The sequence below is a fragment of the Morone saxatilis genome, unplaced genomic scaffold (genome assembly GCF_004916995.1).
Source record: "Morone saxatilis isolate NCDOM2014 unplaced genomic scaffold, NCSU_SB_2.0 Contig3, whole genome shotgun sequence".
Lineage (NCBI taxonomy): Eukaryota > Metazoa > Chordata > Actinopteri > Moronidae > Morone > Morone saxatilis.
Window position 1 is genome coordinate 7,718,082 of NW_023339873.1, and position 15,260 is coordinate 7,733,341.

Sequence of the window (15,260 nt, forward strand, 5' to 3'; positions counted from 1 at the left end):
TATTTATTGTTTTGCTGTTTAGTTATACGCGTGTTATTTGTAATAAAAAAGGAATCTGCTAAGAATTTGACAAATTGGAAGATGACCCAATAGATATGTATGCTAACCTTGCTGATAAGGTATCCGGCCCAGGTGGCTGACCAATCAGAGAATTTGCTGCCTCTCTTACTCAAGTACACTGGCTTCTTCAGTTTAGACCAGTTAACCTCCTTTTGACTGCTCTTATATCTGAAGACAGAGAGGACAAAGAAGAAAAAAATAACTATACAAATACAAGACAGGGTTACATGTGCTGTAAGTCTATGTGTGTGTAAACTTGAGTACCTGCTGTTGAGGTGTGGTTCCAGTATTTCTTGAATCTGCTCTGGGAATCTCCTCCACAGACGGCGCCCTGGTGAGTCGGTTCGACCCTCGCGACACTCAAAGATGGATAGCAGCTCCTACAGTGACAGCACAAACACAAACACATATGACAGACGAGACATAAGCAGACAAAGAGAGACAGAAAGGCACAAATTAAAGCTGTTGGATGTGCAAAGTGAGCGCTTGCACAAGTGTGAGTGTAGCACGTGTGCGTACCTGTATTGCATAAGCAGCGGAGTCCTGTGCTCTCACGTCATCGGCATACGCCAGAAACGTTCTGGTCAGTTCGGTCAGCAGGTCGTAGGCAAAGTTGGGATCATCAACCCCACTCTGTTAACAGAAAAATTTACTGTTATCCTCAGTCAAACAATATATGCATGTCTCTGCATAGAGACTTACGGTATGTTGAACAGTGAGCTCATCTTCTTTGATGATTTGTATGTTTGTGCAATATCCTCAAATACATTCTAGTTTCATTTGAAATAGTTGTGTCCATGGAAATAAGAAGTCAAGTAAGTTTATATAATCAAAATAATTTTAGTAAAATTATTACAATGTGTAGTGATTTTGTGTGTAATTTATTTCAGTAAGTCCTTAAGGGAAGTATAAAAATGTTAAGAAATACCTAAAACTGAATGTATCAGTTTAGTGCCCTAAATGCATACTGTGTGTCTTATACAGGCACTGCTTTGGTCTTGTCTAACTTACCACAAAGGTGTTGCGGTCCCCATGGGTGTGTGTGTGCGACAGGTCCAGACGTCCAGGATCCACGGCCCCCAGTTCCCCCAGACACTCCCCACAGAGGAGCCTGGCCTCCGGGGACGAGTCCTGGCAGCCCTTTAGCAGCACTGACACCAGGCTGGAGATGACCGGCTCCACCGCCTCACTCGCACACACCTGCCGCAGCAGCCACTCCTGGAATCCACAACATAAAAGGAATATTTATAGGACATTGTGATAAGTTTCAGACATGTCAGCCATTGCAAAAGGCACTTGACAACTGACTGTAGCAGTGGAGCTGCTGTAGTAAATTGTGGAAGTACTGAGAAAGTTCTAGGGTTGAATAACTGTAAGTGGAGTAAATTAGTTTACTATTAATTTCCATTAAAAAAATCTATTTTAATTTGCAAAGAAGACGCTTGTCCTTTCAGGGGTGGTTGTCTAACAATCTGTGTACCTGCTTGCTGTGCATCATGTCCCTGAGGCTAGTCAGTGCATGGATCCTGACGTCAACGTTTTCATGTTGAACGGCCCTCATGGAAAGCTGCAGTGCTGCGACCAAATCACTGCTGCTGGCTGTCAGCTGAGGGGGGAATCAGACATTACCACAAACACCAACAACAACCTTCGTCACCATCTGCATCCTTCATTTACTTCATCATTACGATCGTCCCCTTATCCGTACTGACCTTCTTGTAGTTCTGCAGAACAGTGTGGATGTCTTTCAGCTCAGGGTGGTCCGGTAGAAAGTAAATCTCATGGAGGTAGTCGTTGACTTCTTCCCTGTGGGAGATCGATGGAATAGGATCAATGCTACCACAAGTCTGAAATTAAATGCTGATTTCTAGATCAATTAAAATTTGTTTTGTTTTGCACTTCACCGGCTTTTGATGTGTAACTTCCTGCGCGGGCTCACTTTGGTCATTTCTAAATATGTCATTGTGTTACCTGTTGTCCAGTATCAGGAAGCGGATAATAGCAGCGGTTTCTTTGGGCTGCAGTGGGATCAGGGGAAGGAGTGCGACAATAACATGACTCAGTAGAGGGCCCAAGTGTGTCGTCTCCACGCTCCTCACAAAACACTCCCACGTCCTATACACACAGGAAAATGGAGTAAATACACAGAATCAGACGCTGGGGTTTGAGCTAATCACAAAGGATTGTGTCATAAATTAGTAGACAAAGATAGCTGAATTATTTTATCAAGAATGTAAACAAACAGTTAGAAATGGTATTTTCTGTCAGTCTGTGGTGTAATTAAGATGGGTTAAAGACATTTATATGTGGCTATATGCATTCATAACAAACATTTTTAAAGAAACATGTTGAATGTCATTTTTGACAATTACAAAAGCAATATGCGACTGACATGCGGTTTCCTTGTGATCCTAAAGTGTGAGTGTGTGTACTGACTGGCAGCAGAGCAGAGGGAAGTCCTCTCTGTATCGGAGGCCCGTGCGGAGAGTCGTCATCATTTTCACTCTGACAGAGCTGATGTGTTTGGAGCCCATCAGTCTCATTAGAGCCATTACACTTGTCAATGCCTGCACAGAAACCAAGAGGACACTTTCTTTTAACACTATGCAAGCTAAGTGGAATTGTAGTGGACAAACAACACTTTCCAAATCGGATACAAAAATCAATCATGTAAAAAGGATTTGGCTTTTTCTTGCTGTAAACAACATTGACTTTAAACAGAAGCTCTGTGAATCCTCTTACTAAAACAATACATTCTCAAATATCAGTTATTAAATCAGTTCTCAGCAGTGGCTCACACACCAGCTTCTTGCGATCCTTCTCTCCTGCGCTGGAGCTGAGCAGCTGCATGTTGAAGAAGGCAAGTATTCCCAGCAGCTTTGGCTGCAGGTAGTCCGCCTGTCACACAACGACCAAAGAAAGACAAGTAAGGAAAAATACACGTTTGTGTTAAAAAAGAGAGGGAAAGTTGATTTATTGATTATTAATTATGTATTAATTATAATATTTGTTGAAAAGGTTTTTCAGTTGCTTGCATGAGGCTACAAGTTTCATTATCAATTAATCTAAAGGTTTTGTCTTTACAAAATGTAATGTCCAAATTACCAAAAAGATCTCTAAAAATTATTTTTTTGTTTAAAAGTAAATAAGTACTTACAATAATGCGAAGCATTATAGATGCACAGCGGTTTGACTCTGTTGTAATTCTATTTTCTATAATTTTACAGAATGTCTGATGAGCACAAAATATAACACACACAAAAAACCCCAAAACTGTCTATTTAGTCAAAGCACAAGATGAAGCCGTAACACAGTATTTAACTCTGACACGCACCATGCGTTCTGGGGTGGTGATGTCTCGAGGACCCTGGTACGGGTCATCATTGGATGCAAAGGATGCCAGGATGGCCAGACCATTGAACACCTGCATAGAAATGTGAAACACAGATGTTAACAATACAACTGCATCAATTACTGACATGAATGTACTAAAACAAGCCAAAAACAATATATACTGAAAAAGAGTTTTGTGAGGGAACAGTTTTTGTGTGTGTGTTGACCTGTTGGTAGTGTTCTCCCAGGCGCAGCAGCAGTTCATTGTGAAGACCCTGGAAGTCTTGCCTTAGAAGAGAGCCCAGCTCAATCTCTGTCTCACTCTGGGAGGACATTAGGAAAACAAATAATAAATCAGCTAATCTAAACCATTACAGGAGAATTGCTTCATTTATCAGCCTTGTCAGCTCCGGCGCTTTTATCGACTCGACTGTATTTGATTAATTCTCTTTTTGACCAACTGCCCAAGCTTAATATTAATTTCTGCTCTGCCCCAGTATTTGGATATAAATTATTATATAAGTATAAGTTATTAAATTAATTTGGGTGACCTTTAATGATGATATCTGTTTTTATTTTATATTTATGTAGTATGTTATTTGGGATTATGGTGAAGCACAGTGCTAGGAGATGCTCCCCATTTGCTGGAGTTGAGAAGGGTGGATTCTGTTGACAATGCAAATGACACTTAATTTAAATAAACCACTACAACTACAAGTTTAAACATGTTCACAATGCACCACTAATTGCACTGTTGTCTTTGTTAAAGCTTGAATGTGTAGACGATTACATATTAATACCTGCAGGTAGTGGAAAGCCCTCTCTAGCTCCTCCTTTGTGCAGGAACAGACCAGATGGCTGAAGATGTATTTGAAATTGTTGATCAGGATCTCTCTTCTGTTTGCCTTCAGCTCATTGGCCAAGGTACGGATAAGGGCAGAGCCAGTGGAGCTCGCCTTGGCTGCCAGGTAGGGCAGGAGCACCTGGAGGGTCCTCTACATATACAAGAAACAGACATGTATTTATACACAGTACAGTCTCAATGTACTATGACATTCAACATAGTGTGTACTTTTGTGTCTGCAGGTGCTTTTGTGTAGTTATGTGTATGACATACAGTGAGGAAGCGGTGGAGGTCTGGGAAATCAAAAGCATGTGCGATCTGAGCCAGGATGTCCAGGGCCAGCTCTCTCTGATTGGCTGATTCGCTGCCCTGATCCGGAGTGCTCCGCAAGGCTGACGCATGACGTGAATGCAGCGACTCCACCAGGAACTAAACACATAGAAGAAAGAGCTTATTGAAGCATACATCTCTGAATTGTAAAAACTAGTTGCAAATTAATCTCAATGCAATTCAGGAGACACATTTACCACAATGCACAAAACTAATGCAGCTATATTGATGAAAACCTAAATCAGTATACATTCCCCATGAATCTTAGAAAATATAAAATTAGAAAAACAAAATTAGTAAAATGATCAAATGAGTTTATTGAAGATGTATTTATAGTTTATACCTGGCAAATAGGGTTCTTGTACTGACTGAAGAGGGTCTGAAGTTTAAGACCTTTGGCAGTGGCCAGGGCTCTGATCTGAGCGTAAGCAGCTACAGACACCGGGGACGACTTGGACAGCAGACAGTGGAGCAGCCGCAGCAGAGAGAACGACACCAAACTGCCCTGAGACGCTCTGACAGAACAGAAGAGGAATGAACAAACTGAACCCAAACTAGGTATTTTAAGTGATCACAACACAGCTAGTGGTTCTAGTCTATGCTCTTGTGTATAATCATCTATACCTGCCAATCTCTCCAGTGGTGAGGATGAGCGTGTTGCGCAGGTCGTCATCTCTGTTGAGTTTAGCGTTGTTGAATGCCTCTTTAAGACGGGCAACCAGGAGCTTGGATAGCACATAAAACTGGCATTAATAGCACGTATCGCTCAGTAATCACCTGAATGAAATATTCATAAATATTTTATGCTTTTTTTGTCTTACAATAATACATTTGTAATAAAAATGGTGGCTTTTAAATGTTCAAAACAGAGTGTAACGCAAAGACTTTACACCTTATCACTAAAATTGCTCACCTCACTCAGAGAGCCCTGCTCGGAGTTTCTGGAGGTCTCTGTTAGCAGGAAACGCACTGATTGGCTGAAGCGTATTCTGACCACCGGATCAGAGTCTTCCATTAGACCAATCAAAGCACCGAGAACTGCCAGAGAGTCGCTGTCTCCCCCAGCCAGGTTCACATGCTGGCAGAGGTGAGGCAGAGCTTCTAGGAAAGCTAAGGAAGTGAAATAAGTAAGTATGATGAAATAATACGGCATTTAAAAATAATACATACTAATACATACTATTGTATATTGATGTAAATAAACAACAACAAAAAAACCCTAAATACCTTGTTTAACACTACTTGGAGCTTGCCGTCTGAGCAGTGGCAGGAAGGGTCTGACAACATTCGCCCTGAAGGATGGAAAACTGTTCCCAACATGCTCTGTTGCAAGGCTGAGTTGATGGCAGAGGATTTCAGGAAGACGAGTGGACTGTGTGTGGGTTTCACTGAGCTTGGAGAGCTCTGATTGGATGCAGCTCAGCTGCCCGACTATTCTGGCGAGCTCCGTCTTAACCTGCTCTGATCCGTCCTCCAACCTGGATCTACAAATGGTCAAATGTACACCATTAGCATGATAAAAAACTGCAAAAGTGTGCGGTTGTGCGCATTCCGTTTGTACATAAATATATGTGCGTACAGCAAAGTAGTGCCAATGAGGTTGTGGTGCGCTTTTCCCAGGTGGTGAAGAAGAAGAGGGAAGGCCCTGACTGCCGCAGCTCTCACCACCTCATCTGGATTCTGCAACGTTTTGGAAAACAAACACACCCGCCACGTCTCACACACACCACGACGCAAAAGGGCCAGCAGCGACACACAATCTGCCTGGATCTCAGGTGCTGGAAAGACACACACAGTTCAGCGTCAATCCGGGTAAAATCATTGTGAAACTGTTTTGAAAATAATTACACCCTGACCCACTACCTGTAACCTTAGAAGTCGTGACTCTGGGAGAAAATACTCACAGTAACAGAAGCTGAGTCTATCAGCCAAGGCGGGAAGCCAGGAGGGGAATCCTGAACTCTTATAGGCTGAGACGGACTTGTTCTCACACACCCAGGGAAGAGACAGCAGAGCACACACTCGCCGCTGGAGCCCGTCCTCACTGCGGCTGCTCACTAAACACAGACACACAGACACAGACACAGACACACGGTGATGAAAATAGATATTAATCAATATATTGTACATAAAAGAATTTTTTTAGGGGGTTAATTTCTGCCTGATACTTCAGAGTAAAGCTTTTTCATAATCAATAATGGTATAAAATAAGTTACAATATTCTGTTATTGTGATAAATAAATAGTAATCAAATGATAAAGCAAACAATTATAAAAAAAAATAGTAACAGCATTTATATTGTGTGTTTTTGTGAGTGTATGCATCCTTACTTGTCAGGTAGAGGATAGAGTCCAGTACTCCAACTGTAGTCTGGATAGCAGACTGGAAGTATTTCTGGTTTGAGACGGGTTGAGCACCTCCTTCTAACACTGACTGACAGCTCTTCAGGGCCCTGCCCAGAGTCTCAGTGGGCACCCAGAGAAGTGGAGAAGTACTGTCAACAAAAGAGACAGAGAAGGAAAGAGTTTTGAATAAGTAAGTGATATTAAATAGGTAGTATTTCTGGGTGTAGAAAAGGAAAAGGAAAAAATGTTACTGTATTACCTGGTGGGAGAGGAGCAGAGGGCTGCCAGGTGGAGGATGAGGGCCAGACCCTCCAGAGCAGACAGAATCTGTGTGGTTTCAGGTTCGTCAGCATCAGAGTTCAAAAAGGTCAGCAGCTCCTCCAGCCGAGTGTTCACCACAGCCCAGACCTCACTGAGAACACGCATGTCCACCTCACTTAAGACACAGAGACGCATAATCATTTATCAAGATTTCACAGGAAATCTGCTGCATTGATTTATGAATTCAAACTCTCAGGAGTCACAAACAAAAATACTACATCTAAAAACACAGGAACAGGAACTAGGAGACAGTCAGGAAATATTGCATAAAACAGAAATTGGAAAATGGACAGATCAGCCTCACTGGAGATCAGTTAGAGAAACAAACAAAAACAACGTTTAAATGATCCTTTGTTCACATATAAGTTAAATGTAGGAAATGTGCCTAGTACTCAACTCTCTCTTTCTAACCACAAAATTAGACGCCATATAGGAGCAAGATTTGTTGTGTTATCTTGCTTTGACTTCTCCCACTTGCTATATGTTTGTATGTAACAAATTACCTGATAAGTTAAGTCTGATATAACTGAACTGATTACAGAGATTTCTTAGCGTTTATCTTAGGTGTATGCAGCAGGATGTTCTGGTTCAAACAAGTGACAGAATAATTAAACAAATAACCATATGTAAATGCGGTGTGTTTCACTGTATGATATGATACAATGCACTGTGGAATCTTTTACACCACTAAACCTGACAACTGGTCCAACTCTATGACAGAACACAGTTGTGAATGTTTATCACTCACTTTGATGATTTTTTTGTTGTTTTGATGACTGAAATGGTGGACGATTTGCAGGATTTCTTGGCAGCAGTCTCTCCATCTCCTGACTTCTGCACCACCGTAGCCGTCTCGGCCTTCAGTGCGGCTTGGAGAAATCCCTCCGCACACTGCAAAACACAAAGCGCCACAGATATTGTAAAGACGGCGAGAGAGAAAAGATGTGACAAATGCTGTAACAGGAAGAAAAAAAAGAAACATGAAGGACAGACTCGTACTTCAGCTTGGTTTTCTGTTCCAACGGTGTTTGCCAGCGTCCTGCAGATCTCTGTGACTCGCTGCCTTCTTAACAATGCAGCGCTTTCATACACTACGGCAACAGACAGTAAGAAGCTGAACAGCAGGCAGAGCGATTCAGTAACCTCTGTCCCCAACTTGACGCCTGCTCCTCCAAGAGTACAGACGCACTCGAACATCTGCGAGAGATAGATGGGCTCAAAGTGCGAGGGAGAGACACCAGACGACTGAAACACACAGCGGGTCAGGTTTAGCAGCTCCCCTTCATAGGGGGGTTTCTCATTCAAGTGTGTGATTGCTGTGTGTGTGTAGGAGTGTGTTTCCAGCAACTGAAGGTAGGCCGTAAAGAACTCATGGCCCTGTGTCTCAGGAAAACCTCCCAGCTCCACCAGTCGCCTCAGCATCACCATGGAGATCTTCCTCAGCCTGGTGTTGCCGTTGGCCAGGAAGGAGCAAGCCGTCTCCCAGGCCGCGCTGACGTCATGACGGGACACGACTCCCCTCAGGGCGTCAGTTACGACCCCGATCGTCACGGCAGACAGCGACTCCAGGGCAGCAGGCAAGGAGAGAATAAGGGGAGATGGGGTGAGGTACGAGGTGGCACAAACGGGGGTGATGCTGAAGCACTCGAGTGTTAAAGGCCATCGGCTCTGCGTGTGAATGCCCAACACGTGTCCCTGTCCTGCCAGCGTGGCGATATGAGCGTACAGGATGCAGCTGAGGTCCTGGGCCAAAAAAATGAGGTCCTGAGTGAGGCGACTGCAGATGAACGGTGCCCTGGCTCTCAGGGTGTGAAGCAAAGAGCACAAAACGGCAGAGACCCGGCCGTGGATGACATCGCAGTCTGGAGCGGCTGCCACACGAAGCAAACGCACTGCCACCCACTTACTGAAGTCTGAATCATGGGAGAAAAGAGGACACATTAGAAGTGGAGGGGAAAAGAAAACAAAATCAATTCTACTCCTATCTGCAACACAAAACTACACAGATAGGAGTAGAATTTTTGACAATCATCTCGTACCAGTAGAGCTCTGTGTGGCGTCCGGGTACTCGGCGGGCTGGCAGGCAGGGTTGGCGAACATCAGAGATGAGGATTTGATTATATGCTGCACAAAGTCCAGCAGCATCACACAGGCCGGCTCTGAACTGGATTTCTTATTCAGCCCAAGAGCAACTGGAAGAACACAGACAAGAGTTTAGTGCTTACTGCCTGTAAAGTCATTAAAGGGTCAGAAAAGAAAGAAAAACATATTTCTGTGGACAGATAGAACAACCTCAAGATGATTTCTGATCTTATATTGCCAAATATGGACGCTTACATTGAACTTTGGGGAGAGCCAAAAGAAAAACAGCAACAACAAACAACTTAGGGGTCAAGATACAACACAACAGCTAAATAAATGTAACAGCTAAGACTATTTTTGACATTTCGCTGGCAACAACATACAACTGAGCTGCGGACTAATTTTATTTTCCTCATATAAACACAGTCAGTTACCATACAAAAGGCTTGACTGCAAGTGCATCAGGTTAACTCTTCAGATTCATTGGGACATTAAAAACTACTAACACTAAGCTTTTATATCTTTGATCAAAGCTGTTATAGGTGTGCTGCACTGGCAGGTGTTTCTGTTATTGGGTCCTCCTCCTGTACTGTGCATGAGAGTCCTGACTTACCGACATCCACATCCGTCAGTATCCGGTCAATGAACTGACACAGGATCTGTCGAGGCTTCTGCACCGCCTGCTCGTACTCAGCCGCGCTGGCACTGCAAATACCAACAGCCTAAAACGTTATTTATGGCAACACGGCACAGCAAATGGTTTACACATATAAAGTTCAACTTAATTCAGAGTCACCCTTAGCTTAGCCAACTTTAGCCGGTTTCCTCACCTCGCTAGCTCCTGAAGAGCCGGTATCATCGCAGACATCTCCAGTCCTTCCATTGTTACTGCGGCTCAATGTCGCTATTTCAAGATACTACTTTAAGACCTAATATCAAGGATTTGTCAGGTCAGTTTTTAACCAGAGGACTTCTACATGCTCGGTCCATCCTGTCAAGTCTTTCAAAAAAAAACTTTCGCTCCAAAATGACGTTTTTGTTGTTGTATGGCAGCCACCGAGGGTCATTACAGCTATATATAAAGTCGAACTGCAAACTGCTTCCCCTGGCGGAGAACTGGATATTTACTGAAAGGAATAATTAAAGTATCACATACAGACATTTTACTTAAGTAAAAGTATAATACGACAGTGTACAAATACTACATAACAAGTTAAAATCACTTATGTTTTACTATATTTTTTAGTAAAAATAAAAAAGTCATATCAAAACTAAAAGTACACACTATGCAGAATGGTCCATTTTAGAATAATATTGGACAAAATAATAATATATGGATTAAAAATGACTGATGCATTCATGTGTAAGCATTAGGGTTACTGTTTGTAGCCAAGCCTCCTGCTTAACCTATGAAAATACATCATAATTTATTTGTTAATTAGATTTTGTATTAATAATCTGAATCTGCAGTCACTAAAAGCTAAAGCCTAAAAATAGCTGTTTGTTCCCAATATCACCCTTTGTCTTCCTTTTATGTTCAACCCACAAGGAAAAAAATATGTTTCCTTCATCCAAGCAGATGTAAAAATAGATTACTTTACATATTATGGTATTTTAAGGTGAAAGTTTGCTTTTGTGTATTATCACTTTGCATATACTGACTCAATCTAAGAAGAGAAAAACTAGTTTTTATGCAAAACATAATTTCCCTTTTCTTCCACTTTTTTTCACTTTAGAGCTTTTTGAAACAAAATAGGGGATCAGGATCACATTCAGTGCTATGTACCTTTTTACTGACCTAGAACGCAGATCAATATTTCTAAATGAACATGTTGTTTTTCACCTTTATTTAACCAAGTCTCATTTAGATTAAAATCTAATTTGCACGAGAGGCTTGGCCAAGAAGACAAAGTAAGAACATTGTTACAACAATGAATACAATACAACTTTCACGCTACAAGAGAGTAGTCCAGTTAAAATGCATAAACAGGCAGATGAGTTTCAAACAAGGTAAGCAATATCTCATGCACATACTAAATTAAAATATTGTTAAAGTAAAAGTATTTCTACTTGAGTAGGAAATTGTGGCCTAATTGCCTGACAAATACTGTTAAATAAGAGTGTTGTTAATTAATCGTTTCAAGGTTCTTTTATGAATGCCCGATTTTTACAGTTTATTCACTAAATCAATAGCACACATAGCTTCAGTTATATTTTTATATACTTATGGACTAATATAAGTTCAAATCTACCTGGTTTAAACATCTGGAGGTTCAGAAATAATGTAAATCTAGAGACACTACACACATACAAGGCTGTTCACTACATTTCATAGATTCTTTTTTAATAATTAAATAGCAATGTTTAACGCACAACATTTACAGACATAAAGACATTTTTTTTTTATCATGCTGTATCACCTTTTTCTGGTCATAGAGCAAAAGAACAAAATAGATGTAATGCCATATTAAATATAAAATAGCAAAAAACAAAACAATTAGGAGCTTGTTCTATGAAATCACAGATAAACAAATGCAGTGACTTTGTTGATGATAAATGATTTCATGTTTTCATGAAAAGAATGATGTTGTGATCACAGCAAGGTTAAAGGTCAAAGAAAAGAAATTACAATGATGAGAAAAAGATGAAAAAGAAAAGAAAGATGAAAAGCGCATTGAAACAAAATGTATATTGCTGTTTGGTTTCCAGGTGGTTTGTTCGTGTCTGTTTCAGCGGGTGGTCTTTTTCAAACTGTAGCCCATGAGGCAGGCAAACAGCGTCAGCACCATTTTGGGATTCACTTCCACCAAATCATCCGGCAGTGCATATACCCGAGCTCCGATCTTACGAGCCAGTGAGACTGCATACCTGGGAGAGGAGCAGGAAGACAGTTAGTGATCTAGTGAGAAATACAAAGATGCAGGAAGGGAAAAAAAAACAGCTGAGATTGTGTCTTTTACTTGGCGTTGTTGAGTTTATCAGCTTCATTCAGCCTTCCTTTTTTCTCTACTCTCTTCACCATGTCCCACTTGACGGCACCGGGAGCGATGGCGTCAATCAGATCAATCACTGGCAGGCTGGTGCTGATCAGTTTGTCCTGCAGAAAACAGGTAAAACAGTGTCAAATACAACCTTGTGTTTACTCAAATACACCATGCACTCATGCACACGCACCTTGAAGCTGCTGATCTGTGAGTCCTTTCGTTTCTTGCTCAAGGTGGTGTTGACCCAGTTGAGGATAATCTGATCTACAACCTTCTCTCCATCACCCAGATCTGACAAAACCTGCACTGTGTACCTGAAGGATAAGAAGCAGGATAGACAACTGAAACCGCTAGAAACTGATGATGAAAATGGTCATTTGTCTTTCCCAAACAATAAACTACAGCAAGTGATGAGTCCTAAAGTCTTGTATGGTGCATGTACCTCCTCATCAGCTGCCAGACCAGCGCCAGGGTGTGCATTGGACTCCCAATGTTCAAGTTTTCTCCTCCGATGCCAACCAGAGAGAAGTGAGCGATATCCCTGCCCAGCTCCACAGCGTAGTTACAGTTCTCCAGCTAGGAGAACAAAAACAATGTTACATTCATTTTAATGTTTTTCTTTGTTCTCACCAGCTTTATATTTCTTTACTGAGTGATCACACCTTCTTCATATTGCCCCCCAGGAAAGGATATGGCGGGTTGTTGACTTTCTTCCAGTTTACAGGCACATTAAGCTTCTCATAAAGCTGCAGGATCACCAAACCATCACACAGGTCACTGTAGAAGACAAAACAGAGAGAAAGTGAAAGAAAGAAATATATATACCGTATATATATCTTTATAGGATCCAATATTTCCCCACCAGACCTGGACTGATGGCCTCAGTATTTTTTTAAGATTGCAGTTCTCAAGTCTCAAATGTTGGTACAGTGAAGTGACAAAGTAGTGCAGAGAAAAAAAACACCCATTATTTTAGGTGAATTGATGGCAAATTGTAGATGTGAGGCTGATATGAGAAGCTATGAATAAATGTGAGTGAGGCACCCTACTCTGTGTTCATCAACAAAATACCAGTGACATTTTAGTAATAATAACCATTATTTATACAGCACAGTGTAGAAAGTGCATAAGAAAACTAAAACAATGAATATGCCCACAAGAGCACGGAAAACATATGTAATGTACATTAAAACTAAACTAAAATAAATAGAAATTAAAGATTAGTGTAAAACTAAATAAGAGCCAATTTGTAAAAGTAAGTTTAGTAGAGAATTAAAAAAAGACACTGATGTTGCTTGCCTGATTTCCAAATTGCCCTAATAGGAAATGTCCTACTCCCTTATCATTACTGGTTATATTGGGCAGTGCTTAGGTATAGATAAGTAACTGTAGTAATGTAAAGCATCCAGCCGTCCTTCCTTGATAACCACATTGATTGAACTGACGACATACCGGTACATGTGGTTGACATGTGGAGAGACGCCCAGAGAGTTCATCCAGTTTCGAAATGTTTTCTCTTCTCTAGACTCAGCTGAAATGACATGAAGGCATGATGAACAACAGGTTCTCTACCAGCTGTTCCTATACAGAGCCTGTCAGCTGATTTATGGTTGCCACACCTTGTCACACAATAAAACATTAATTTTCTTGGACTTTGTATTAGGATATGATCTGTGTGTGAATCACATGAGTTTCCTGTACATTCACAATATTTCAGTGTGTGTGTGTGTGTGTGTGTGCATTTTATGAATGTGTCTCACCCTCTATGTGCGTAGTCTCTATGCCGTTGCTCTGACCCTTCTCCAGACCCGGATGCATGTTGAAGAGGTTGGCTACGAAGGCTAAGTTGAGTTTGCTGTTTCCAGATGTGACGTCATGAGGAGAAACAAACTGTCTGCAGTCCATCCGGGCAGCCTGTTTCAGCATCAGCTCAGCCCTTCGGTTCAAATCATGCTCCTTCATATACACATGAAACAGACACACATGCATGGTTCAGACACTACTTACATATAATCATCCCAGTATAATTGACACAATTGAAAGCAAAAACAAACCGACTCACATTGAGGCCGCTCATGTCAATTTTGACACTCAATGTGTAGTCGTCCTTTGCTTTGGGAGAAATCTGGTCCAACAGGTAGAAGTAGGCTCGCGAGTCCTACAGTGGTACAGTACAAGAAGGGGTTACATTTGTGTTTGTTTAATTGTGTGAATGTGTGTGTGTTCTGAAGGGGACCTTAATATCGTCACTGAAGTTGCTGATGGTCTGTGTTCCTGCGTTGCGTAGGTGATGGTTGACCCAGCGGAGCAGCAGCTCCTCAGGGGAGAGAGACATCAGATGGTCCAGATCCTCTCCATCTCTCAGAAGGCCAATCAGACCTAAAGACACACAAATCAATTAATGTGTGAAAACAAATGTTCAAATTTTGAGTGGCACTGTTTATTGAATTGGTCTTCATTCTGCATGTGTAGAAAGGGAATACTAACCACCTGTCATGATCAGATCTGTAACATATAATTATGAATATACAAATAGAAAACAATGAAATGTGGTTACTGGTTATATTTCTTAAACAGCAGTATTAAAAGCCCAATAGCATCAATAGTGTGAAAAAGGATACTCCCGGAGGTTTGGATTTAAATGCTTCCTATATAAAATGCACCATATATAAAATTCACATTATTATGTTTGCTCATATTTTGTTCCATTGTATCCATGGTAAGGCAAAACAACAAGTTGCAACAACTCGTCATAAATCTATGGATTGTAAGCAATTCGATTTAAAGTTATTTTACTATCACTGAATGTTTCATATGAATAGGCCAACTGTAAATCATAAACTGTACATTCAGCTGAGCGACACCTACTGTATGCCCTGATCTCTGAGGGTTTGATTATCAGTTTGCATCCCTGCACCTGAAAGTGTCTCAACAAAAGGTAATCTGTGTGTGTGTGTGTGT

General features: G+C 41.3%; 2 protein-coding genes across 2 annotated transcripts in view; both read right to left on the minus strand.

Moving 5' to 3' along the window:
• atr (ATR serine/threonine kinase) overlaps positions 1–10,198 on the minus strand; it is a 19,523-nt gene extending 9,325 nt beyond the window's left edge. Inside the window, exons 1-26 of the mRNA XM_035674658.1 lie at positions 10,146–10,198; positions 9,929–10,020; positions 9,273–9,425; positions 8,233–9,146; positions 7,982–8,124; positions 7,172–7,348; positions 6,898–7,061; positions 6,472–6,624; positions 6,147–6,345; positions 5,795–6,051; positions 5,481–5,677; positions 5,192–5,292; positions 4,911–5,082; positions 4,511–4,666; positions 4,194–4,388; positions 3,621–3,716; positions 3,395–3,484; positions 2,863–2,958; positions 2,497–2,627; positions 2,032–2,175; positions 1,773–1,866; positions 1,541–1,666; positions 1,072–1,278; positions 580–693; positions 325–440; positions 108–228 (exon numbers count right to left, since the gene is read on the minus strand). Coding sequence (XP_035530551.1) covers positions 108–228; positions 325–440; positions 580–693; positions 1,072–1,278; positions 1,541–1,666; positions 1,773–1,866; positions 2,032–2,175; positions 2,497–2,627; positions 2,863–2,958; positions 3,395–3,484; positions 3,621–3,716; positions 4,194–4,388; positions 4,511–4,666; positions 4,911–5,082; positions 5,192–5,292; positions 5,481–5,677; positions 5,795–6,051; positions 6,147–6,345; positions 6,472–6,624; positions 6,898–7,061; positions 7,172–7,348; positions 7,982–8,124; positions 8,233–9,146; positions 9,273–9,425; positions 9,929–10,020; positions 10,146–10,198 — 4,461 coding nt within the window. The remainder of the gene's footprint in view (positions 1–107; positions 229–324; positions 441–579; positions 694–1,071; positions 1,279–1,540; positions 1,667–1,772; positions 1,867–2,031; positions 2,176–2,496; positions 2,628–2,862; positions 2,959–3,394; positions 3,485–3,620; positions 3,717–4,193; positions 4,389–4,510; positions 4,667–4,910; positions 5,083–5,191; positions 5,293–5,480; positions 5,678–5,794; positions 6,052–6,146; positions 6,346–6,471; positions 6,625–6,897; positions 7,062–7,171; positions 7,349–7,981; positions 8,125–8,232; positions 9,147–9,272; positions 9,426–9,928; positions 10,021–10,145) is intronic.
• A 1,300-nt stretch (positions 10,199–11,498) lies between these two features.
• Positions 11,499–15,260, minus strand: part of LOC118336720 (plastin-1-like) — a 9,968-nt gene continuing 6,206 nt past the window's right edge. The window contains exons 8-16 of the mRNA XM_035673399.1: positions 14,536–14,678; positions 14,362–14,457; positions 14,060–14,255; positions 13,752–13,830; positions 12,962–13,076; positions 12,742–12,875; positions 12,490–12,613; positions 12,276–12,412; positions 11,499–12,183 (exon numbers count right to left, since the gene is read on the minus strand). Coding sequence (XP_035529292.1) covers positions 12,045–12,183; positions 12,276–12,412; positions 12,490–12,613; positions 12,742–12,875; positions 12,962–13,076; positions 13,752–13,830; positions 14,060–14,255; positions 14,362–14,457; positions 14,536–14,678 — 1,163 coding nt within the window. The 3' untranslated portion in view covers positions 11,499–12,044. The remainder of the gene's footprint in view (positions 12,184–12,275; positions 12,413–12,489; positions 12,614–12,741; positions 12,876–12,961; positions 13,077–13,751; positions 13,831–14,059; positions 14,256–14,361; positions 14,458–14,535; positions 14,679–15,260) is intronic.